We start from the raw sequence: 27,536 nt of genomic DNA on the forward strand, positions 1-27,536 counted from the left end.
TCAGTATAATATTTTAACAAAAATACATTGTGTAATAAATGCATTAATGTAAGACCCAAATACAAGTCATAGAAAACTCTTTTTGTAACATTCATAGGCAAAATGTCAGAAGTAACAAAAACATGGACAAACCAAAACTTCAAGGAAGTCTTCTGGATCATCGTTTTATGTAATGTCCCCAGTCAGCAAACTTACTTTGAAAAATGTATAATGTTTTGCTTTATTTTTTTCAAAAATGTGGTTGAATGGGTAAAAGACATTAACTTTAGCAATTAGTTTCTCATTTGCATAGCAGCCCAACTTCATTTCTTTAATGCACATGTGCTCATGATTTTCGTCTTCCTGTTTTGAACACAAGAGGAAGTTGCTTATAATAAAGCGCATTTGACTCTGTTTTGAGTTTAAAAAAAATAACAAACGTTTATGCTGTTGAGTGGAATGTGCAGTGTTTCAGTGCTGCATTACAGGGATGAGCATAAATTTTCAGTGATGTGGACTGCAACCCCAATTGTACTTCATAATGGCCGCCATTAATGGGAATTGTGAATTCAGCAGTAGTTTAACAGGAGAACCAACTGCTGTAGTATTTCTAAATGCTTAACTGTCACTTGTATGGTTACAAATCTTTTTCAGGCCTAGTGTCTACTGAAAATGTTGCTTGCCTTGCACATCAGCATCTCTTGTTTGAGGAAAATGAACAATTTGTAACTGCTCAGAAATGTTGGGTTTTCCAAAATAAAAAATCATGATGAAAAGTCCTTATTTCAAGACAGTAAATAAGATGGCATTCAACAAATCTGAGCATGGCTTCATGTCTTACATATGTCTATGGTGCAGCACTTGAAACTAAACATTAAGAAAACCAAGATCATGGCATCCGGCCCTCTCAATTCCTGGCAAATAGATGGGGAAGAAATGGAGGTAGTGACAGATTTTATTTTTCTGGGCTCCAAGATCACTGCAGATGGGGACTGTAGCCAAGAAATTAAAAGACGCTTGCTCCTCGGGAGGAAAGCAATGGCAAATCTAGACAGCACACTAAAAAGCAGAGACATCACCCTGTCAACAAAAGTGCGTATAGTCAAGGCTATGGTCTTCCCAGTTGCAATGTATGGCTCTGAAAGTTGGACCATAAGAAAGGCTGAGCACCAAAGAATTGAGGCCTTTGAACTATGGTGCTGGAGAAGACTCCTGCGAGTCCCTTGGACTGCAGGGCAATCAAACTGCTCAGTCCTAGAGGAGATTAACCCTGACTGCTCCTTAGAAGGCCAGATCCTGAAGTTGAAACTCAAATACTAATGAGAAGGAAGGACTCACTGGACAAGAGCCTAATGGAGCTGAGGACTGCTCCCGACCTCCGATCATTCCGCCGGGGCCTGAAGACCTGGCTCTTTGAGCTCTCGGGCCCAGACTGAGGAGAAATTTTAATTTAGGGTTCTTTTTAATCGACTACAGGGTCAATTTAATATTTTTTAATTTGGTTCTTAATTTTTGTATTTTGGATTTTTAATTCCCTGTAAACCGCCCTGAGTCCTCAGGGAATAGGGCGGTATATAAATATAACTAAATAAATAAATAAATAATGCTGGGAAAGGTTGAGGGCAAGAGAAGAAAGGGACGACAGAGAATGAGGTGGCTGGATGGAGTCACTGAAGCAGTAGGCGTGAGCCTAAATGGACTCTAGAAGATGGTAGGGGACAGGAAGGCCTGGAGGAACGTTGTCCATGGGGTCACGATGGGTCAGACCCAACTTTGCAACTAACAACAACATGGTGTAGCACATTCATGCCATACATTCCAGATATTTCTCCTATGTGCATGTTGCACACTGGCTTTGTTCATGTGCTTAAGTATAATTAACTAATTTCATATAGTTATTACTATTGCCCCGTTTAACTTATGCTTCTGAATATATATTAAATGAGCATTCTAAATACTAAAGAGCTGGAGCCAACTTTTTTTCATGAGCACATCTTTGATTAAAGTGGCCACAAGGGGGCAGCATTACTCTATTAAGTTCAACACCGCTGTTTCAAAATAAGGGCTTTCAAGAGCTTTGAAAGATGCTTTTAGTCATTGGTAAGACAAAGGTTTTAAAATTCTGCTCACTGGCCCAACTGCAGACCTGTTTAACTAAACACATGCTATAAAAACCATGAAATTTTCCCTTGCAGCACTTGCCAAGTAGTTAGATTTTAGTGCCTTCTTTTTATGTTGAGATTGCACAATCTAAATAAATGATAAATATTAAATGGAAATCCAGCTACTCAGCTACTGAGGCTATAAGTAAGCATCACAGCCACAAAGAAACAATCTCTTAAATAAATTGTGAGTGCTTCCGGGAACCGTTGGTAGCAACTCCTCGTCACCTTGTTAATAGAGACTTAAATCTAGGGCAAATGTTTTAAAAAGTGAGTCACTTAAAAATATATTCAACAGAATAAAGAATGCAGCTGTTGCCAAGTTAGATTCCATTTCTCATGCCTTTGAGCCAAACCCTTGGAAGAAGCATCTTCCTCTGATTCCCAAACCCATCTCACCTGTTTCTATTCCAAGTCTGAGCAAGCCCATGAACATTTCGGTTACCTCAATTAGAATGGTTTGAAAAATAATTTATTCTGAAGGGATTTTCCAACTTCCTAAGGTGACCCACAGCTCTGTAGTTTTCTGGCAGACTCCCATCCAAGTAGTAATCATGTCTGATCCTGTTTAGCTTGCTGAGATTGATCAAAATCACCAAGGTACTACCACTTTAAAAAAAATCACAATTATGACAAATACGGCTTGAACTATCTTGCTTTGCATATAATGAGTCTATCTCATATATTAGTTTCCCCTTTTAAGTTGCATTACTGAAATAAATGAACTTTTGCACAATATTCTAATTTTTTGAGTTTCACCTGTAGATACTTCCTTTGATATTAAATAGCTCCCATACTTTATTTCTTTACAGTATAATTTCATTTTCAAGAATATAGATTCCAAGGGTGATGTTATTACACAGCCCTGTATTTTTGTGTGAAGCATTCTCAGATAAAGAACGTAGAAAGAGTTAGTGATAAACAATGGGCTAACAATTAGAAAGACAAAAGTCTTTCTAAGTGCTAAATAGTATTATTCAAGTATTTGGCTTGCATTTATATGCTGAGCATTGTTAGCCTGTCTTGATGGAGACTTGTGTTGTGCCTTAGTGAACTATCTCAATTTATTTCTTGGTCAAATTACTTTTTTTCTTAACACCTATTGCCTTCTTACTCTGTGGAGTAAGAAAATTGTGAATTCATGGTGGTACTTGCTACTTTTGAACTTGAACACCATCTCTGACTAATGCTTTTTGGGAACCTATTTTTCTTACCTATTTGCCACATGAAAAATTAATATGTTGAGACTTGGTGCAACAGCCACTTTGATCAATGGATAGGTTCTTTCACTGGCACGATAATTTGATGAATGTGCCCAATATATTTTAAAAAGAAAGAAAAATCTCCAAATGTGTCCATTAAGTGTCCAGAAAAGCTGTGAATTCTCTGAAAAACGGCATAAGTAAACCCAAGAATTTAGTAAAGTTGCATAGATAGCCTGATAAGTTTTCCTACATGTGAATGGATCTGTTTCTATTAGCATTCCAGATATGTTTCCTAGCTGAGAATAAACATCTTCCTCACCATTAGTGATTCTGCCCCTTTAGAAAGCAAAGGTCTGCAGTGGAAACCCTTCTGCCAATGCAGGCTCCTCAACTTATTTCAATACATTGAATCAGCAATAAAACAATATTACATGCTATTCTAGTGCTATTTGTAAGGACAAGAGATTTTTATGTAGCAGTTGATTAACAACCATTAAGAGCTAATCTAATCTGGTGTAGTGGTTAAGGTACCAGACTAGAAAACAGGAGACCTTGGCTCTTTTGGTTGAAGGCTGAGTTCTAATCCTGTCTTCAACCAGGTGGGCTAGTGCAAGAGCCTTGGTGGAGCAGTGGTCTAATGCCTCCTTAAGTAACACCAGCTGCCTGCAATTAGTGCAGGTTCACATCCCACCAGGCTCAAGGTTGACTCAGCCTTCCATCCTTCGGAGGTAGGTAAAATGAGGACCCAGATTGTTGGGGGCAATTAAGCTGACTTTGTAATAATGCCGCTTGCGGGGTGTGTGAAAGCCCTAATAAGCAGGCATATACATAGAATGAAGGCTACTGCTAAGCTTGTAAGCCGCCCTGAGTCTTCGGAGAAGGGCGGGATATAAATGGAATTAAAATTAAATTAAAAAATTAGTCCTTCTTTCTCAGCTCTGGGAAGAACAACAAAGAAAAACCACCTTTAAAACCTTGCCACGAAAACGGCAGAGATTTGTTCATGTAGTTGCCAGGAGTCAAGACTGACTCAAAAACAAAGACACAAGAAATCCCCCCACCTATGTTAAAAATTAACAGAGCAATCAGCTTCTTTTTAGAAAATGACTGCATTTTAAAAAGCCATGGCACTTAGTTGTTTTTTTAAAAAAAGTTCTGCATTATATGTCATGCATTTAGGTTCTGGGAGTTGAACTTAATTCTTACCGTAACTGTTTAATGTACAAAAGGCTTTTTTTTAAAAAATGGAACTTTGTGATATCGACAGCAGAATTTGTTATGCGCAAAAATGGTAAGCTATATTAATTCCCACAATGGAAGAATGGTTGGAGAAGCTGATGGAACTAGTAGAGATGGCCAAATTAACTGCTTTAATCAAAGGGGAAAATACATCTAACTTTGATTCTGGAAGCTACTTCTGGATTTTGTGCTTGAGACAGAAAAAAAAATGAAACTTTTAACTTTGGAATTTACTGATTGGACAAGGGTTTTTTTGTTTTGCTATAGAAATGTTAGTATAAACAGTATGCAAAATAAAAAGTTCAGACTAACATGTTCATTCTAAGGTGTTGGGAGAATTGTATTTATTTTCTTTTTTCTTTTATCATACACTTCTCTCCCTTTTCCCCCTTCCCCCAAAATTTTTATTTTCTTTGGTATTTTATAAAGTTTAATAAAATTATATTATTAAAAAAATCTTAACTGGGGATTAGGCTACATTATAAATGGCCAGGATCAGTAGACTTTCACAAGACTCTGGAAAAGGGGAAAGTGATCTCAACCTTTCTGAAAGCTAAATGCTATACTTACCCCAAGTTACGTCTTCAGATACAACTGTTTCCATATTCCAGGTCTTCTACTTTTGGTAAAGGTAAAAATCATGTTGCACGCTAATGCAAATCTATCAGTCTTTCTGGGTATCTGGTACAAGGTAGTGTCATGTTTGGCGATGTGGCCTGGTATTGCCAATTTTGCCAGGCAGCACTTATCTATAATCAGATGGGAAACTTGCTGTCATGGAAAAAAAATGCCAGACTGCAATTCCCAGTCACCCTGATCTCAATTCACCTACCTCTATTTTAGAGTCTTTTGTAGAGATTTAATTTCACTACTAAATTTTTAACTAGGGATGGTTCCAGTGGAGAACATAATGCATGCAAAAATGGCTATTTTACTGGTGGACTCTGCTCCCTTGCTGACTTACCTGCCCGGCCTTTTTTTTTTCCTGTATCACAATTTCCCAGAAGGGAGCCAAGGTCTTTAGCATGCAGAATTAAGGCAATAAGAAAGGCTGACAAAGTGACAAACTACTTGTTAGATAGGGTTTACATTGTCGTCTTGGTTCTATGCAAACAAGAGAAAATATACGACTAAGCCTCAAAGCTGTTTCACATGAAAATATCAAATTAAGATAACAAAGCTTTGTTTCTTAACAGCTGATATATCTGAAAGGACTTCCCGTATCTCTTTGGCTTGCTTTTTTTAAAAAAATAATAATTTAATTTTTATGATTTTATGATTTTTTTAATATACGTATGCCCTACCTGTGGTTTATTTCATGAAAGAGAATACTTTGCCATGGTCCCCATATTTTTTGATCATCTGTAAAGTTTAAATTCTGTTAAATAAATAAATGATTTCACATTAGGGCTCTCTCTTACATTCAGTTCTTCAGCCAAACTACCTATAATTTGGATGTTGGATCAGAACAGTGAGCTGAAAAATGTTTTTGAACTTGGATCTAAGCTCTGCATTGAATTGCAATTGTTGGAAGTTCCTTCCTGGTGTTTTATTTTCTTAAAAATGAGTGTTTTGTGATACTCCTTATGGCAGCCTTGTTGTGAGCTTGACTGTGACACCTTCTCAAAATTCAGGGTTTTTTATTGTACCAAAAAATTGTGTGATGTTTGGTTTATATCTACTTCCACCAGATATTTGGAATAACTAATTATTGTTTTCAAGCAGAAGAATTTTTCCTAACGTATCTTCCAAACACGTTGAGCTCCAGGTCAAAGTACATAGAAAAATGTTCTTGTTTTCCTAATTAACTATACTTTTTGTGACAAGAAAGTTGCATACACAATAGAATCTGGGCAGTATTTGTTAAATGTTTATTTTGGAGTCTTAGTACTGGCAGGAAAAGCATACATCCTACATTCTCCACACAGATTTTATTCTACTGTTCGTTTGTTCATTTGTTTTTGCATGATGCAATTATTTTTACCATTCAAACATCTAAATAAGTTACAGTAGCATTATGCCAAGACACCAATAGCATTCCTTTATCTCTCTATATGTAGAAATTTGCCTTCTGCTGGGATTATGAATGACTTCCATCAAAAAGGAACCACTGCCAAAGAAGCATTATCCATATGAAAATTATATTAGGAAACTGGATTTTTTTAAAAAAACAAAACAAAAAAAAACCAACCCTATCAATTCTAGATACTAAAGGCTATTGTCCCATCAACACTGACAGACCTACAGGAAGAAGACATTTAGCCACAAAACTTAAAATATTCTCTCTCTATCCTGTTTATTAAAGAATGGGTTGGATTCCAAAGGTGTACGGAAATATTTTCAGAAATGGAAGCTAACAGTCTGAAGGCAGCATCACTATACCAGTTCCAAAAAATTCATCTAACTTGATCCTGATATTTGCAGCAGTCAATCATTAAGGCCGTCGTGAATATTCCCTGTTCTGTATGGAATTTTTGCAGGGTTTTGAAGGGTTTCCTACAATAAAGGCTATTCCCACCAGCCAAAGGGGTTCTGTCTGCTATCACCGCACTAATGCAAAAGCAGCATCTCATTGTTGTTATTAATAAAATCTATTTCCAGAATGTTCAGTCTTAAACCCAGCAACCCCTAATTTACAGAAGCTAATCTCTTCGGTAGCTCAAATTCATTATTGCTTGCTGACCAGCTCAGCACTGGTGTTGGTTTTTTTGGCAAGCAGTCTGTTCTCTTCCCTAAAAATGCTTTAATGGTTTTCTGAAAATAATTTGAATACTCCCTGAGATGTACTGCATTCAAAACATCAAAACAATATGCTAGCCACAGTAGTTTTGTTTTAGGCTACTGTTTTCATTTTATTTCATTCACCCAGATTAGAATGTGTTACTCTGAGAAGCTCTAATGCTAGAGAGTGGAAGAAGTTTTACTGTTCCCATTTTAATCATTTAAATATACACCAGATTATAATCAGAATGTTCATTGTCCTACAAAGGGATGCAGCACTGCAACACCTTGAAGATTTTATAACTGGCGTCCTTGTGTTTATCACAAGACATTGCAGGAGTGAAGAAATAAGTGTCTGTCCCTAACACATAGAGTTCATCTCCCTGATCTGCAAGGCAAAATAAAACTGGCATTACAGTATTCACCCTCTGGATAAGACAAAAAGTGAATGCAACTGAGAGTACAAAAACCTGGCTGGAAAAACAAACTCTGAGAAACCATTGCTCTGAGACAACACTGGAAAGTTTCAGTTGAAACAACTTTGTACCTTTGTAGTCCACAGAAAGGACCCTCACAATATCAGAGCCCTAAGAACACAATCAGCTTCAAGATGTGCCCTGTAGATCTAGCTCTTGATCTAAGCAGCATGAAAAGTAACATCAGCTTGCTTTGCTGTGCAGGAGTGTTCCTTTCCTTTGTTTCAACAGACAGATGTGCAATTCAATTCTGCGGGTTCCTCCATGTCTGGGGTGGCCAGTCCTTCCGGTCCGTCTGCTATGCTGGGCTCACTGGAAAACTGTCTGTGATTCAAACTGGGCTGCAAAAGGAGACACTGGTCGCCATTGTCTGGTTCTTCTGCTAGCATGCCTGAGTGCATAATGGAAGCCATGGCCAACAGCTGGATATCAGAATGAGCATTGGCGACCGTATGCCGACGGATGCTCCCACACTTCTCCAGGTAAGCCTCACCTTCCTGTTCAGTCAGGGGTGTCAAGGCGGTCTCACTGACCTGCCGGGTTGCCACTGTGTGAGAAGAGATGCTTAGCCCGTTGGGTTTGTAGCGAGATCTGTAATACCGTCTCTCTGGAAAATAAGAGGAAAGAGACATTTTGTTAACTGTTTACCACTGCAAGAATTGGTTTCCCCAGATTTTGTCTCTGTGAAAGGCACATTAAATGTTTCTTCATCTTCAGTTTTGCCAGTAAGTTCCACATGTGGATGATAAGGATATTTGGGAATAAATAAAAGTTATACAACTGATTATATTTAATCTGCACCAGTATGATCCTGTTAGAAGTCCATGTTGTGACAGAGAGGAACTTATGATGTTGGAGAACTTTGACATTATTGTAATATAATCTCTCTTCTCAAGTTGCCTTACACTTAAAAGGGTAAATGTATAGTAGTAAACTAAATTTCCACCCCTAAGTCCACTGCATTTAGAGTAATAAATACTGACTGAGCTTATAACCTATGCTGTACATGCATTGTGTGTGACTAGTTATCCTTCTGGATATTGCCGAGAATCTGACATAGAAGTATCTTTTATTCTCTGATTTAACTTTTCACCAAATACAGTTCAGAATGATTATTTTATGGGCAAAGTTAATAGTGTTATCTGAACATAACCAACTGGTGACAAAGAAAAACAAAATTATCTGTGGGAAATTTTACTGCTTATTCTACATGCATATTCCTAGCATCTAGAATGGATCATTTTGAGACAAGAACAGTCTGTTTTAAGATTTTCTTCTATGACAGAACATTTGAAATTTTGATTCTCAAAATCCTGGGCACATACATTTTCTGCCTACCTCTACTATGAACCCCATTTTTTTTCAAATTGGTATCCTACAGTGGCCATGGTGATTATGCTTTCTGAGGTCTGCGGTCCTGTGCTTCTGGTGGATACTACTTTAGAGAAAGCTTTTGTAAACATTGATCTAGTGAGCTGTCCAGTTTGAATTCATTGCCATTTCTAACAAAAGGGTTGTTATAAGGGTAGATGGAGAGAACCAGTAAAGTTTTAGATATTGCTGAATTCCAGTTCTCAGCATCTCCAGCTAGCATGGGCGGTGCTAAAAATAGTGGTAACTTTAATTCAACTACAGCTATAGACAGCCACGGGTTCTTTATTCCTGATCTATGTGATGCAGATCATGGATGAAAGTAGTAGATACTGCTTTCTTGAAGTTCCATTGGCCAACAGTATTCCCTATACGGGAGGGATTCATGTGGATCTAACTAGCAACTTTTAGTACATTCAGTTAGACCAATGATAGGGATGGAATTACAGATCACATATTTTAAACTTACAGTGCAAGCACAGGCAAACTCAGTTTTACTTAGGGGGAGGAGCTGTCAAATCCTAAGTGCCCCAAGGAAAAACAGGCATGCTTAAAGAATTATGAACTCAGGAATTTGTTTTGAGTCCCTAAACATGCATTTTTTTTTCTATGTCTGCTCACCTCAAGCTTTTTGCATTTACAGTAGGTTATGCTTTTAAACAAGGAGTCATTTTATAGTTACTATTGTTACATTGGGAACTGAAAATACTTGTCTATCATTCAGAAATCTGCTATAGTTTCTTCTCTAGTTTCTATCTACTCCTGTACTACAAAGCTGCACCACTTCCTTTTTCATCCACTTCCTTATAATAACAAACTGTTTGCTGCATCAGAAACAGGAACCTTTCTGCTTCTGGGAAAGGTATGGCAAGCTGAAGACAGTTCTGCAAGGTGGAGCTGGTAATCTCAGCAAAAACCAGCAGTTTTCTGCAGGATTGAGTGCTGGAAGACAAAGAGAGTGAAGCCCTTTAAAGGACACTTAAGTTTGCAAACCCCACTTTCTAATCATTTTTGGAAATTGCCAAACCATCGTAAAGCATTAGAGACCTTCAAGACAAGTTTTAAAAAATTTTGCCAGGTGAATTTATCTTCAACTCGGAACAAAAGAAAAATTAATCATAAGTTTAAGAATTTAAAAGAACATGAAACCAATAGCAAAATGCTAAATAAAATTTTGACCTAAGAAAGTTATCAATGGATCAAAAATCCAGGTGAATATTGATTTTCACTATAAGATTTTGATATTTTTTTTAAAAAAAAGAAAGAGTTTCTTATTTTGGCTATTCTGGTTATTGCAAATCAGGATAAAGATAAGTGATGATTTTAAAAACTGGAGGGAACTAAATATTCTAAGCAGAAGAAAAAAATACAAGTTTGTTTTTGATGTCGATAAATACTGGGATTTTCAAACCGATCAAATGTTATAACATTATAAATATTAAATGAGTTATTTTAAAAATGGAGCCAGAAATTAGTAATTACACTATCAATATTTGTTGGCAATGATGTCTTCTTCTATGGACAGACTATGTCCAAAAGATAATAATGAAGCAATGACAGATATGGAACAAATTTTATCTGACAAGACAGAGAAGATACTGAAAATGGAACTACAAATAACAGTGTCAGAGCAAAAACATCAGAACCATCGCAAACAGATCAACAGAATGATTTTGAAAAGAACACTTTACTGATACTAAAAAATCCTTGATTGTTGGGTGCTGCCCAGAGTCGCTTTTGATGAGATTTGGTGAAATTTGATGAGAGAGGAGAGGAGATTTTGTAAATTTTAGCTTTGAATAAATTTGTATAATAGGATAAAGAAGAATTGAAGAGAAATATACAAATTAAATTATTAAATTAAATTAAATTAAATTAAATTAAATTCTAAAACAATATTTGATTGAATTAAAGGTTAAGACTGTTAGGAATAAAAGAAAGAAATATAAAGTGGGCTTATTTGATCAAAGTTAAAACAAGATTTTTTTCTGTTTGTTTGCAATGTTCTGGCAAACCATTTATGGACTTTTTGCTGACATAGGACTGAAGGGTTGATGTTTTATGGATTTATTTATAGATGAGGAATGAGATAAAGAATGAAGAGATTACAGGAGCTGAAGAGTTATTAAATTTGTTTATACTTGAAGTTTGGAAGTCATTTCCTTGCATTACTGCATGCTTTATTATTTCCATTTTATCTTTGTCTAAGTTTTATTTATTGCATTTAAAATTCTTAATAAAAGTTATATTAAAAAAGAAAAAGAAACAGGAATCTTCCTAAAATACAGCTGCTTTAATAAGTCATGGACAGGTACTACATTCATGGTCCCATAATGTACTAAAGCACCTCTTCTAAGATCATAGAGATAGTGTACAGGTAGTCCTCGACTTACAACCGTTTATTTAATGACTGTTGAAAGTTACAATGGCATGGGAAACAAGTGACCTATAACCATTTTTCACACTTACGCCCACTGCAGCTGCCTCCTGTTCATGTGATCAAAATTCAGATGCATAGAAACTGATTCATGTTTATTATGGTCATGTCCCGGGATCATTTGATCAACTTTTGTGAACTTCTAATAAGCAAGGTCAATGGGGAAGCCAGATTCACTTTACAATCGTGCTACCAACTTTAACAACTGCAGTGATTCACTTAACAACTGTGGCAAGAAATATCATAATATGGGGCAAAACTCTCATAACAACCGTCTCAATTAACCTTATAAATTTTTGGCTCAATTGTGGTTGTAAGTCAAAGAGTAGCTGTAATATAATGGTGAAGATGCTGGACTGGCATTGTGGAAGATTCAGATTCTAGTATAGACTCAGCATTCAAATTTCACTTGATGAATTTGGATCAGTCACTCACTATCAACCTAACCTGCCTGACAGGGTTGTAGAGGAAAGGAGAATACAGAGATGCTGTGTATGCTAGTATCCTCATACTACTACTTCATACTATTCTGATAACATTTCCAATGCCCCCATACAATTATTATTTTTTAGGAAGTTGAGACACCACAGAGAAAAGTATGGCATCAATAAAACTCGACTTGCTTTTTTTTTCTCCAGCATACATCTCCACTGACAGTTCTGCTCACAGAAACACTGCATCCAAAAGAGACGCTGCAACATTTATTATTGCAGCATGGGAAGAGTTCAGAAATGGCTTGCCACATTTTACAGCACAGCAAATTTCACAAGACTATAAGCATTAAAAAATCATCTATGGGAGAGAGAAATCATAGATAGCTAGCCTGCTGCGCCACCGAGACAGAGGTACTAAATAATTATAACACTACAGATTTCAGAGATGGAGTGATATTTCACTTTAAAGCTTCTGTCTATTTAGCTAGCTGTGGGTTAAGGCACCAGGCTAACACCATGAATTCTAGTCCTTCCTTAGGCATGAAAGATAGCTGGATAACTTTGGGCCAGTCAGTCTCTCTTAGCCCAATTCACCTTAGAGGATTATCGTTGTGAGAAAAATAGGAAGAGGAAAGAATATTAGGTATGTTTGCCACCTTGAGTTATTCATTATAATAATAATAAAGGTGGAATTTTAAAATAATCTAATCTAACGTATCTAAATAGATCTTCCTTAGTTTTCATATATGTAAGTTGTAATGGATTTGTTTCCAACCAATTCATATCTGAACTGAACTCAAGTTAATAGCTTACTTCTTCCATTGGTAATGGTTATTAAAAGTACATTGAATTAACCAATTTTGTCTCACTATTATCCAAACCTATAACTGAGAGCAAAGTTTCACGATTTAAAGTTCTCTTCTTTTTATTCCAACTCATAATACAAGTCCGTAGAAATTTTTGTACTACGTTTGCGATGAAACAGATATATAATGTCTATATACACAATTATGCTATTGTTACCACTTCATTTCAGAAGTCAGATAAGTAAATGCAGTATCAAACTAGAACAGCAAGAAGTTAAAAACACATCTGAAAAGCAGGAGTGACAAATAACTCCAAACTCAACTCACAGAGCAGAGAAAATATCAAAGAAAAATTGCTGAGCGGCTAGAATGGAAATTAACGGAACCGGAAAAGTGGGAAGTCAATGAAACAGGAGATGCTACAAAAAAGGGGGAAAAAGATTTTATTTATTTATTTATTTATTTATTTAATAATATTTATATAACGCCCTTCTCCCGAAGGACTCAGGGCGGTGAACAGGGCAAGAATAAAAATACAAAGTTACAAAAATTTAAAAAAATTAAATATATGCCCACTAAAAACAGTCAATACAATTAAAACCCCAATAAAACAACAATAAAAAAACCCCACCGATCCCTCATCAGGCCAGGCCGGCTTGTTCGAATAAGAATGTTTTTAGATCGCGGCGAAAGGAGCAAAGATCAGGCGCCATCCGGAGCTCAACCGGTAACTGATTCCATAGCTCCGGGGCGCCCACAGAGAAGGATCTCCCCCTGGGGGCCACCAATCGACATTCTCTGATCGTTGGCACCCTGAGGAGGCCCTCTCTGTGGGAACGCACAGGGCGAAGGGAAGTTGATGCCGGCAGCAGGTGTTCCCTAAGGTACTCCGGACCCCTGCCATGTAGGGCCTTAAACACCATTACTAGTACCTTGAATCTCACCTGGAAGACAACTGGCAACCAATGTAGCTCACGGAGCAGAGGTGTAACATGGGAGTATCGGGAGACTCCCAACACAACTCTCGCGGCTGCATTCTGTACCAGTTGGAGCCTCCGGGTGGTCCTCAAGGGCAGCCCCATGTAGAGAGCATTGCAGTAGTCCAGACGAGAGGTCACGAGCGCATGAGTGACCGTGCATAAGTCATCCAGGCCTAGATAGGGCCGCAACTGGCGCACCAGGGGAACCTGGGCGAAAGCCCCCCTAGTCACAGCCACTATGTGATCTTCCAACGTGAGCCGTGAATCTAGGAGGATTCCCAAGTTGCGAGCCCTATCTACGGGGGGTAATAATTCACCCCCCATAGAGAGAGATGGAATATCCGAATTAACCTGGGATGCAGGTATGCACAGCCACTCAGTCTTGTCGGGGTTGAGCTGAAGTCTGTTCCTCCCCATCCAGACCCGAACCACCTCCAGGCAACGGGACATCACGTTGAGGGCATCACTGGGGTGGTTTGGGGTCGAAATAAAAAGCTGGGTATCATCAGCGTACTGATGATACCCAACTCCAAAGCCACGAATGATCTCACCCAGCGGTTTCATATAGATGTTGAACAGGAGAGGCGAGAGGACCGACCCCTGAGGAACTCCACAAACGAGAGACCTCGAGGTCGACCTCTGCCCCCCTGTCAACACTGACTGTGAATGTCCCAGGAGATAGGAGGAGAACCACTGCAAAACCGTGCCTCCCACTCCCAATCCCCTGAGACGCTGCAGCAAGATACCAAAAATTTTCTGCCAAAAATGTAGGAAATCTTGCCAAATTTCTCCTAAGATGCCCAAGAGAATGGGGTATGTTTTCCACAGTTCAGGTATTTACTGCATTATTTTTTAAATTTATATGGCTGCCCATCTCAACTAAATAATCTCACAGCAGAGGTATAGAAGCCAAACTGAATGCTATGCCACAGATTCCTGCCATGTGGCTTTAGTGGTTGCTGTGTAATCATTCATTTGCTTCTGCTGTTTTGTGAGATGGTGAACATCCTTTCTTCAGAAGTGTTACCCAATAACTGAGTTCCTCTAAGCCAGGGCTTTTCAACCTTTTCACCCATTGTACCACTTTTAGGATAGGGCAACATCCGAGTACCACCAGTTGCCTAGCAAGGTGTCAAAAACTTGATGACCAAAAAAAAAAAGGAAAAAAGTGATGAAGTACAGGTAGTCCTCGACTTACAACAGTTTGCTTAGTGACTGTTTGAAGTTACAAACAAAAAAGTGCCCCCCAAGCCAGAGCTGAGCAAGACACCTGCCTGCCCGCCCGGTGGCGCTCTTCCTCCTGTCCGAGGTTTTCATTGTTGTGAGCATTTCTGTTGAGGATTGGCAGCAGGGGTGGGGTGGGGTGAGTGTTTGGTTTTTATTTCCCCCCCCCCGCTGGGTGGCTGCAGCAGGTTTTGGTCACTTCACATGACCCCGGGACACTGTGACTGTCATAAATATAAATCAGTTGCCAAGCATCTGAATGTAAATCACAAGATCCTGGAGATGCTGCAACATTCTTCTGGGCTCAGCAGAAGTGCAGGATCAGTGCCGAGCTCCAGCTGGAGCCTGGTGCTGATTCTGGTGCTTCCACTGAGCCCTGACAGCCCTGCAGCTCCAGCTATCTCTCGCTCAGGCTTGTGTGGTGCTACCACCAGTTCAGCTCATTCCCCTCCCCCGCTACCACTTCTAGGATGGTCGTGTACCACCTGCCAGGTGCCAATGTACCACAGGTGGTACCCGTACCACTGGTTGAAAAGCCCTGCTCTAAGCACATGCTTAGGTTATCATCTAGCCACCCTATCTTCTGTCAACTTCTTTCCAAGCTTAAGAGTCTTCTCCAGTGACTCTCACTTTTTCATTAGATAATATTTCAGCTTTAGTTCCATTGTTAAGGTTTCCACTGAGCAGTCTGGTATCATCAGCATACCAAAATCTGTTACTGATTCTACTCCAGCATTTTTCATAACATGTTCTGCATATAAATTAGACTTTCGCTGTCACATTATTTATTTAATACAATGCACTCCTTTCCCTATTTTGAACCATTTAGTCACCCCTTTCCTATTTTAACTGTTGCTCCCTAGTCATCAATTTTTGGAAATAACGAACACACCTTGGTTGTCAGGCACATCTTTCCTCATGTTAAGACTCAAGTAAACATGACCCACAGAATGTTTATGGTCTGGCCTTGTGAGAAGAGTGTCTATGGCACCATCCATCATTATAAGCGTGTGACACTTTCATCCAAAATGCACTGAACTATTGAAATCTGAAAAGTGCTGGATATTTTCTTCAATATCCAATAGGTGGAGATATTGTTCAACTGTCAACAATTATGCTGAACAGAGACTGTTTACATTAACTTTAAGGGCCTAAAGATGTCTTAACCATTAATCTATTCCAATAGCATTTAGAATTAGAAAAACAAGTTTCTTGATATAATATTCAGCATTTTTGCCCACCCATTCTGGTTCAATGGTTAAAGTTTATATGGAGAGAAGATGATGAACTTAATGTAATATATTTCCGTCTGGAAGCCATGAAGCATAGTGTGCTCCATTTAAGTGTTTAATTAGGCCCTGAAAGCTCCAATTTCACTTTTAACTCTAAAACAATCTTAACATTTCACTGTTATTCCATACATCACAGCATTGTTCAAGGGACCAATCTTCACGTCTTCTGTTTCCTTTTCACATATTTAATTGCTAGTTAGAGAGTGAGAAAAATGCAAGAGATTCTGCTAAGTTAACCTTTGGCACTTGCTAAAAATACACATCCATCAAATAGTTGGATTTTTTTAAAAAAAAAACAACTAGTAACCATTTCCCTTCATGGATTACTGCCTTGTTGTGGCGAAAGGGCTTGTGTAATTCAATGAAGCTATGAGATATGCCATGCAGGGCCACCCAAGACAAACAGGTCGTAGCTGAGAGTTCTGACAAAACGTGATCCACTGGAGAAGGAAATGGCAACCCACTCCAGTATCTTTGCCATGAAAACCCCATGGACATTGTCAAAAGGCAAAAAGATATGATGCTGGAAGATGAGCCCCACAGGTTGGAAGGCGTCCAATATGCTACTGGGGAAGAGCAGAGGGCTAGTACTAGTAGTGCCAGAAAGAATGAAGCGACTGGGCCAAAGCTGAAAGGACGCTCAGCTGTGGATGTATCTGGTGGTGAAAGGAAAGTCCGAAGCTGTAAAGATTTTTTCTCTATAGGAACCTGGAATGTAAGATCCATGAATCAAGGCAAGCTGGACGTGGTCAAACAAGAGATGACAAGACTGAACATCGACATCTTAGGAATCAGCGAACTAAAATGGACAGGAATGGGTGAATTTAATTCAGATGACCATCAGGTATACTACTGCGGGCAAGAATCCCTCAGAAGAAATGGAGTAACCTTCATAGTCAATAAAAGAGTAGGAAAAGCAATACTGGGATACAATCCCCAAAATTACAGAATGATCTCCGTTTGAATCCAAGGCAAACCATTCAATATCACAGTAGTCCAAGTCTATGCCCCAACCACCGGTGCTGAAGAGGATGAAATTGACCAGTTCTATGAAGCCCTACAGCACCTTATAGAACTAACACCAAAAAGTGATGTCCTTATAATCATGGGGAATTGGAATGCTAAAGTAGGAAGCCAAAAGATAACCAGAGTAACAGGCAAGTTTGCCCTTGGAGTACAAAATCAAGCAGGGCACAGGCTGATAGAATTTTGTCAAGAGAATACGATGATTATAGCAAACACTCTTTTCCAACAACCCAAGAGACGGCTCTACACATGGACATCACCAGACGGTCAACACAGAAATCAGATTGACTATGTGCTCTGCAACCAAAGATGGAGAAGCTCTATACAGTCAGTAAAAACAAGACCAGGAGCTGACTGTGGCTCAGACCATGAGCTTCTCGTTGCAAAATTTAGGCTTAAATTGAAGAAAGTAGGGGAAAGCACTAGGCCACTCAGATATGAGCTAAATCATATCCCTGACGAATATACAGTAGAGGTGACAAATAGATTTAAGGAATTAGATCCGATAGACAGAGTGCCTGAAGAACTATGGATGGAGGTTTGTAACATTGTACAAGAGGTAGCAACTAAAACCATCCCAAAGAAAAAGAAATGCAAGAAAGCAAAATGGCTGTCTGAGGAAGCTTTGCAAATAGCTGAGGAAAGGAGAGAAGTGAAAGGCAAGGGAGAAAAAGAAAGATACATCCAATTGAATGCAGAATTCCAGAGAATAACTAGAAGAGATAAGAATGTCTTCTTAAATGAACAGTGCAAAGAAATAGAAGAAAACAATAGAATAGGGAAGACCAGAAAATCAAGAAAATTGGAGAGATGAAGGAAACGTTTCATGCAAAAATGGGCATGATAAAGGACCAAAATAGCAGGGACCTAACAGAGGCAGAAGAGATTAAGAAGAGGTGGAAAAATTACACAGAACTGTACAAGAACGAGCTTAACATCCCTGATAACCATGATGAGGTGGTTACTGACCATGAGCCAGACATCCTAGAAAGTGAAGTGAAGTGAGCCTTAGGAAAGCTGAGCAACAACAAAGGTAGTGGAGGTAACAGTATTCCAGCTGAGCTATTCAAAATCTTAAAAGATGATGTAGTAAAAGTGCTACACTCAATTTGCCAGCAAATTTGGAAAACTCAACAGTGGCCACAGGATTGGAAAAGATCGGTTTACATTCCAATTCCAAATAAAGGCAGTGCCAAAGAATGTTCAAACTATCGCACCATTGCACTCATTTCACATGCTAGTAAAGTTATACTTAAAATCCTACAAGCAAGACTCCAGCAGTATGTTGATCGAGAACTACCAGAAGTACAGACAGGATTTCGAAGAGGCAGAGGAACTAGAGATCAAATTGCCAACATACGCTGGATCATGGAGAAAGCTAGGGAGTTCCAGAAAAACATCTACTTCTGCTTCATTGACTATGCTAAAGCATTTGATTGTGTGGATCACAACAAACTGTGGCAAGTTCTTAGAGAGATGGGCATACCAGACCATCTTATTTGTCTCTTGAGAAACCTATATGCGGGTCAAGAAGCAACAGTGAGAACGGGACACGCAACCACTGATTGGTTCAAAATTGGGAAAGGAGCCCGGCAAGGCTGTATACTGTCACCCTGCCTATTTAACTTATATGCAGAGCACATCATGAGAAAGGCAGGGCTAGATGAATCAAAAGTTGGAATTAAGATTGCCAGGAGAAGTATCAACAACCTAAGATATGCAGATGATACCACCCTAATGGCAGAAAGTGAAGAGGAACTAAAGAGCCTCTTGTTGCGGGTGAAGGAGAGTGCAAAAGTTGGGTTGAAACTTAACATTAAGAAAACCAAGATCATGGCATCCGGCCCTCTCAATTCCTGGCAAATAGATGGGGAAGAAATGGAGGTAGTGACAGATTTTATTTTCCTGGGCTCCAAGATCACCACAGATGGGAACTGCAGCCGAGAAATTAAAAGATGCTTGCTCCTGGGGAGGAAAGCCATGACAAATCTAGACAGCACACTAAAAAGCAGAGACATCATCCTGCCAACAAGTGTGTGTATAGTCAAGGCTATGGTCTTCCCAGTTGCAATGTATGGCTGTGAACGTTGGACCATAAGAAAGGCTGAATGCCAAAGAATTGAGGCCCTTGAGCTATGGTGCTGGAGAAGTCTCCTGCGAGTCCCTTGGACTGCAAGGCAATCAAACCGGTCAATCCTAGAGGAGATCAACCCTGACTGCTCTTTAAAAGGCCAGATCCTGAAGCTAAAACTCAAATACTTTGGCCACCTAATGAGAAGGAAGGACTCACTGGAGAAGAGCCTAATGCTGGGAAAGATTGAGGTCAATAGAAGAAAGGGACAACAGAGAACGAGGTGGCTGGATGGAGTCATTGAAGCAGTAGGCGTGAGTTTAAATGGACTCCAGAAGATGGTAGAGGACAGGAAGGCCTGGAGGAACATTGTCCATGGGGTCGCGATGGGTTGGACACGACTTCGCAACTAACAACAAGGTAACCATTGCTCACAAGATACTATAGGATGCTTTAATTTTTTCAAGGTCAATAAATGTTGATCCCAACATCCAAATCTTCAAAATCACAGCTTCCCTTTAAAACACCAAAATCATTATAGTAGTTTTTCTCATCCTTTATTCATCCCAGTAAACGAAGGAAAACAGCTGAGTCCAGGGAAGCATTTTTAGTTGCTGCCAAATTCAGATCAATCTAAAAATAGGTATGTTCTGTTTTCCCTTTATCCTTCATCTTGAAACATAGCAAGATGGAAGACCTTACCGAAACTACCTAAAATATCAGGTTAGACAGTGGATGTGAAGGTAATTATCAAAACAAGCCAGGAATGATGGTTTATGTAATTTTTATACTCCTCACTATCATTGGGAGTCAAGGAAAAATGGAGAGTTAGCAATAAAAAGGATTAATCTGTATTATCCTATTCATTTACAGGAATATCCTTGAGTTTCATGACGGTTGTATACTGGGATGAGAGTGTGCTTGGGCACTGACTAGTTCATCTTATGATAAAGAGGTGATTTGTGACTTGCCATTTTCATCACATCAGCTGTTTTCAGAACAAGCAGTCTTCCATATCAGCCACTGTGTAAATTTTGCCTGCTTCTGCTCCATCCCTAAAGGCGTAATTTCAGTATTTCTATACAACTGTCAACTTCAAATGCAGGACCACAGCTGGCAAAGCACCAAGGATGTTCTGAATGTGCACATACAAAGCATGATAATGGAACCCACATGTTCTCTAAATGGAGGACCAAATGTAAGTATTCTGAATCTATAATTCTTCGAAGGTCATGGAGTATATAAAATGTGTTTATGACAATAAACCCTGGTTTTATTGGTAGACAGAGTGCTTTCACAAGAGTCACACGGCCACCTCAAATAAACAATTTCACTATCATTCAAGTTCCTGTACACTTTGTATTATTTTTCTTCTGAAGGAGAAGGGTCACGATTTTATTAGATGTAAACAGCTAGCTGTACACTGATTATATTTGCACTGTGACAGGAACATCTCATTTATGGAAGTCATGAATTTACAACTGCTCAGTTTTACAAACTAATCTGGTGTGCTGTTAATGCCAAGACCTAGTAGGAAGCCTACAACTCTGCTTGGCTAAAAACACTCAAGATATATGCATGCAAGATCAACATCCCAACACTAGGAGCTAAGAACCCACAAGTAGAGGCCTATACTCCTGCATAATGTAGGAAACCTTGGCTTTAAGTCAAACTTTAGAAACAGACAAACAAACAGAATGAACAGGGAGAAACAGTTAACCTTGGATAGCTTGGAAGCAACTTAACGTTCTTTCCACTGAACAAACTACATATCAAATCATATTGAAATAAATCTGCAGACTATGCTCCCCTAATTGTGAAAATCCGTTGGAGAAAACCACGTTTTAGCTATTTCCACTGAAATGATCTAAGACAGCAAGATGGGAACAATCTGTGCCCAAAATTGTACTGAACCACTGCATTAATTTGACTTTATTGAATTTACAGTCATTTCCTTGCCCACAATGTAGCACTATGCAATGGGAGGAACAGCCCACAGCAATCATGATTTAATCTAACCACAAGAGAATTTTTTCCCTAACAATCAGATTAGCTATCCTGGGGAGAAAGAAAGGCATCTGTGGGAACAAGGGGTAGGCATACAAAACAGGAAAGACACTTAATATATTAGGTAAGCTCTTTAAAAAGCCAAAGGAAAACAGCTAAAAATGATGTTTATTTTTGTAAATCAGATTTTAACTAGCTTTTAAACATTTGCAAATGACTGTCTTATTATCATTCAGTTAGATGAAAAAGAAAATGAGGTTGTTGTTGTTGTTTGCATGTACACAATCTGTGCCCAAAATTGTACTGAACCACTGCATTAATTTGACTTTATTGAATTTACAGTCATTTCCTTGCCCACAATGTAGCACTATGCAATGGGAGGAACAGCCCACAGCAATCATGATTTAATCTAACCACAAGAGAATTTTTTCCCTAACAATCAGATTAGCTATCCTGGGGAGAAAGAAAGGCATCTGTGGGAACAAGGGGTAGGCATACAAAACAGGAAAGACACTTAATATATTAGGTAAGCTCTTTAAAAAGCCAAAGGAAAACAGCTAAAAATGATGTTTATTTTTGTAAATCAGATTTTAACTAGCTTTTAAACATTTGCAAATGACTGTCTTATTATCATTCAGTTAGATGAAAAAGAAAATGAGGTTGTTGTTGTTGTTTGCATGTACACAAATTAAATGCAAGTTTGTATTGATCAGTATCCACACAGGGATAATTGAGTATTGATTACACATCCTTGACTATGGATGGTTTATAGTCAATTTGTAAATGGCAGGTATCTTGTACACACAGAAACACACACACCACACACACACTTTTTCTTTGCCCTATGGTATTGCCTCTGGCCAAACATGTTTTGCAGGGTTTTTATAACATAATCAAATGAAGCAATACTCAAATGTGAGCAAAAATTTTGGATACTATGTTTTTGTGAACTCTTTTTGTGCATAGAAAACAGATGCGCTACTGATTCCACTGACTCTCTAGTTACTTGGACCCAAATGTCAGGACTTGCAATACTTTACATCTTACCCAGGGCACAGGTACTGCCAGGGAAGCAATGTTCTTCACACAAACCAAGGTAGGGGGTAACTACCAGTTTCACAAGTTCTTCTAGTTGCATAAAGGCCTTAGAGGGACCTGTAGGTTCATGGACTCCCTGAAACACAAAATATGCCTATTGTCAAATACCTGGGGTATGCAAATCAACACATTTCATTGGTCCATCTTTATTTTTCTAATTGCCCAAAGAAAAGAAACTTAATTATGTATTAAATTATGATGTAGGAGTTGTAAGTTATATCATCTGGAGGGCTCGGGACAGGGGTCATTCCTCTGTTCTAGTCCTATTAGACCTCTCAGCGGCTTTCGATACCATCGACCATGGTATCCTGCTGCGGCGTCTCAGGGGATTGGGAGTGGGAGGCACGGTTTTACAGTGGTTCTCCTCCTATCTCCAGGGACGCTCGCAGTCGGTGTTGACAGGAGGGCAGAGGTCGACCGCGAGGTCTCTCGTTTGTGGAGTTCCTCAGGGGTCGGTCCTCTCGCCTCTCCTGTTCAACATCTATATGAAACCGCTGGGTGAGATCATTCGTGGCTTTGGAGTTGGGTATCATCAGTACGCTGATGATACCCAGCTTTTTCGTTCTACCCCAAACCACCCCAGTGATGCCCTCAACGTGATGTCCCGTTGCCTGGAGGCGGTTCGGGTCTGGATGGGGAGGAACAGACTTCAACTCAACCCCGACAAGACCGAGTGGCTTTGCATACCTTCATCCCGGGTCTATTCGGATATTCCATCTCTTTCTATGGGGGGTGAATTATTACCCCCCGTAGATAGGGCTCGCAACTTGGGAGTCCTCCTAGATTCGCGGCTTACCTTGGAAGATCACATGGTGGCTGTGACTAGGGGGGCTTTCGCCCAGGTTCGCCTGGTGCGCCAGTTGCGGCCCTATCTAAGCCGGGATGATTTATGCACGGTCACTCACGCGCTCGTGACCTCTCGTCTAGACTACTGCAACGCTCTCTACATGGGGCTTCCCTTGAGGACCACCTGGAGGCTCCAGCTGGTACAGAATGCAGCCGCGAGGGTTGTGTTGGGAGTCTCCCGATACTCCCATGTGACACCTCTGCTCCGTGAGCTGCATTGGTTGCCAGTTGTCTTCCGGGTGAGATTCAAGGTGCTAGTAATGGTGTTCAAAGCCCTCCATGGCATGGGGCCGGAGTACCTCAGGGAACATCTGCTGCCGGCATCAAGCTCCCTGCGCCCTGTGCGTTCCCACAGAGAGGGCCTCCTCAGGGTGCCACCGGTCAGAGAATGCCGACTGGTGGCCCCCAGGGGGAGATCCTTCTCTGTGGGCGCCCCGGAGCTATGGAATCAGTTACCGGTTGAGCTCCGGACGGCGCCCGATCTGCGCTCCTTTCGCCGCGATCTGAAAACATACTTGTTCGAGCAAGCCGGCCTGGCATGAGGGGGGATTGGTGGGGTTTTTTATCATTTTTATTGGGGTTTTTACTATGTATCAATTGTATTTTAATCGGGCATGCATTTAATTATCTTTTAGTTTTTGTAAATTTCTGTGTTTTATTCTTGCCCTGTACACCGCCCTGAGTCCTCCGGGAGAAGGGCGGTATAGAAATATTAATAAATTAAATTAAATTAAATCTTCTATAGCAGTGTTTCTCAATATCAATCTGTATGCTGGCTGGGGAATTCTGGGAGCTGAAATCTACATATCTTCAAGTGAGAACGTTGAAGATTGAGAAATGCTGTTCTACGGCACCCTACTGAATGCTCTTAGCAGATAGTCAAGCAGGCCATTCCAATAAGTCAAAGAATTAACCCTTTCCCCAGGACTTGGGACCCAATTGGGAAGTGATGGATATTTTAATTCTCTGGATCCAAACTACCCCAGCAACTCAGGGCAGCATTGCGGATGTTTCCCATTTCCCTTTCTTCAAATTTTTGCCTTCAGAGTTGTCACTGGGGGAAAATGAGCAGAAGACAAAAATTCATGGCCATAGCTCAGACAGGGTAATTTAAAACAAACAAAACTATTATCCTTGAAACAGTCATTGAAACCACTATATTGCAACATTAAACTTAATTTCATTATTCAAATTTCAGATAGCTCAAACTTTATCAATGAAAGACTGATATCAGAAATCCAGCCCTCTTAATTGAAAATACCTTGTCCAACACATAATTAAGGTTGCAGCGTGTTGACTTTCCCCGCCAGAGCCATGCTTACAGCATAATAGACATTTGTGCAGGCAGGCATATCATCAATGCAATGGTGGGATTCAAATATGTGAACAACCAGTTCTCTGTGTGGAGGCCACTTCTGGAAGTCCATTCTGGGCCTGGGCAACAAAATTAGCTACTGGTTCTGCCAAAGTGGTGCAAACTGGCTGAATCCCACCATTGCATCAATGCCTTCTTGTGAGACAGAACCCCAGTGATATAGAAAACCAATATTTGTGGGTCCAGGCCAAAAGCAATTCTCTGCTTCATAAACTGTTTGGAAAGCAGTAATTTCATCCTTACAGTATGTTTTCTCCACTAATTGTTTAATGTTCATTAACAGTGGCGTGCAATATATTTGTATGTCAGTGCAATACATTTCAAGGTTGCTAATGTTAATGAGGCTGTTCTAGCATCACTACTTATTTCAGGATATTTCAGCCTTGAAATGTTTGCCCATCTCCTTCAAACATCACAAATGAGAGGTGGAAATAGATCATTTCCCACCTGTAAAATCAGCAGCATCTGAATAATGGAGGGTGGAAGGTTACTTTGGACCAAAGGAAGAATCTCATCCAACTTTACTCTTAATAAGACGAAATCTCGGAAGCCAAGCAAGGAAATCTGACGAATGGTCAATTCTTGACCCTACACAGACACAGAAAAAAAATGGCAGCCATTTGCATTGGAATATGGTTAAACCCTATTTGTGAACTGAACCCTATGTTTTAGGACAGTAATGCCATACAATATCATAAAAGAATTGGAGAACAAGATGGAAACATGAACATAAACTGACAGAGAAATTATTGTAAATTAAAAGAAATATAATGATTATGACCCTTGATAATCAGTTTGTGGATAGAAAGACAGTTGTATAAACTGTTGTTAAGAATGGGGAAGTAGGAACACTTTGTAGTTAGATGGGAAAAGCATACTGTATTACAAGCAGCAGCCCTGACAAGGGGTTCCCCAAAAACTTCACAATGCATCTTGGAGTTCTTAAAGCATGAGGCTTAATTTATTGTCTTTGCTGGTCCAATTTCTGATATTTAATAGCACTGGAAGAGATAAAATATATAGCATTTGAATAAAGATTTTTCTTTTAAAAAGATGAGTTTTTGTTATCTGCTACCATCTTAAAAAAAAAACTAATGCCAAGCCTATGAAGCTACCATATCCTTCAACCTTTGCTTCAGCAATGAGTTTACAATTTCTATTGTAATAGCTAAAAATCAACCCTGCTGTATATACTCCGTGGGAATTGTTTAGATATCCCCAACTAATGAACCAGAACTCTAGCTGGAGGGAATAAATGTACGTTAATCATCAATTCATAATAGGGTTAATGATACAACTAACAAGTTCATCAAAATGCAAAGCAAGAACACAAGCCAAAGCCTCTGAAGTCAGAGCCTTCCTGTTTTTAAAAAAAGGTCTGCTCTTCTTAAGATCCCAAGGGTGTGGTTCTGGGCAAATAAATGGAGGAGGACTTGCAAAAAGAAGGGAATGAAATTTCTACAGAAACAGATATGTGAGCTTCTCAGCCTGACCTAATCTTTGCTGTATTACAACCAACCTACTGTGCAATTTTTAAAAAATAACCAAGAAGGAACATCTCAGCAAATAAGTATCCACAATCCAGCAACATTAAGAATACAGATAGGTGTTCGTCTGCAGGGGAACATTGGCAAGGTGGGAGGCTAGGGACATTTAGAACTATCCATACCTGTCAATTCATGGCAAAATGATAACAAATTTTGTTTGCCTGGCTCTTCACTTTTAATGATATTAAACCTTTACTGATAATATTTATTTTGGGGAAAAGGTTCTGTTACAATTAATTGGCTTTTCTTTCGCTTTTGGCCTAAGCAATTTATATATAGAATTGTTAATTTAACCTATGCAATTCTGGTTCATTTTTATAGTTCAATAATTGAATTTCATATCATTGTAGCATTCGTTGCTATACCCAAGCTACAAGAGAATTTTAGAACAGCAAATTTCTTTTGTGCTATTTATGCTATTGTTTGTTTATGAAGGAAAAGTGTGAAAGAGAGCACAGTGCATGAAAACATGTTTTACAATATGAAGCTTTCGTCCATTTATCTGTACTTGAAGAAACATCTTTCCATTTGTACATAATATTTTGGTTAGACAATCAGCAAAGCTACATCAAATGGAGTCACAGTTGGTTGCAAAGCCAGAAAGAACCTCAATTATTTCTCCGTCAAATTGGAGGAAGGTTTCAAGTGCGATGCTACTGAGCTCTGTCTTAGAAAGTCTTATGCTTCAATATGCTTGTTTTCATTTATTTAAAAGGGAAGGCACTTGTCTGAACAGTAGCGCAGATGAAAAAGAATCTAGGACAGCATTTCAATCAACAAAGCAACAACAATATTATGAGATTAAAAAAAAGAATGTGACTTCATATCACATCCATCAAGCTATAACAACTCTGAGTGAATCATTTCCTATAAACATAGTAAAATATATTGTGTTAACAGATGGCAAAATTGAAGATAATTCAAAGAAAAACTGTGTTATAATCCATTTAGTATGTGGTAGAGCTGAGCAGCACTTCAAATCCAAAATCATAAAGATGCTTATGAGTGGACACGGTGACCCTCCTTAATTCAAACAACTTGCCCTGGGACAGATGCTAAAGAAGATGGAGCATTGGACTTTATGATTTAATCTGCCTACAAATGTGACAGACAGAAAAACTGATTTGATTTAAGGTCCCAATCTTCCTGGGCCTGTAGATATATTTGGAATGTTCAGACCATCCACCAGAAGCTAAATTGATTTTCATCTGATTTGTCCTAATAACCTCTTCTGATTTTC

The 27,536-nt window shown here is 39.2% G+C and overlaps 1 protein-coding gene and 1 long non-coding RNA gene across 2 annotated transcripts in view; one reads left to right on the forward strand and one right to left on the reverse strand.

Annotated features, from left to right (window-relative positions):
• Window positions 1-6,058: 6,058 nt before the first annotated feature.
• The window catches only part of PRR5L (proline rich 5 like), an 81,770-nt gene continuing 60,292 nt past the window's right edge, over window positions 6,059-27,536 (reverse strand). The window contains exons 8-10 of the mRNA XM_081312643.1: window positions 25,197-25,337; window positions 22,478-22,604; window positions 6,059-8,389 (exon numbers count right to left, since the gene is read on the reverse strand). Coding sequence (XP_081168769.1) covers window positions 8,007-8,389; window positions 22,478-22,604; window positions 25,197-25,337 — 651 coding nt within the window. The 3' untranslated portion in view covers window positions 6,059-8,006. The remainder of the gene's footprint in view (window positions 8,390-22,477; window positions 22,605-25,196; window positions 25,338-27,536) is intronic.
• Window positions 8,139-11,299, forward strand: LOC308659187. The gene is made up of 2 exons (XR_014024472.1): window positions 8,139-8,264; window positions 11,231-11,299. It is a non-coding gene; the product is annotated as an uncharacterized lncRNA (long non-coding RNA).

The sequence above is a fragment of the Vipera berus genome, assembly GCF_964194415.1.
Source record: "Vipera berus genome assembly, chromosome: 1".
Classification (NCBI taxonomy): domain Eukaryota; kingdom Metazoa; phylum Chordata; class Lepidosauria; order Squamata; family Viperidae; genus Vipera; species Vipera berus.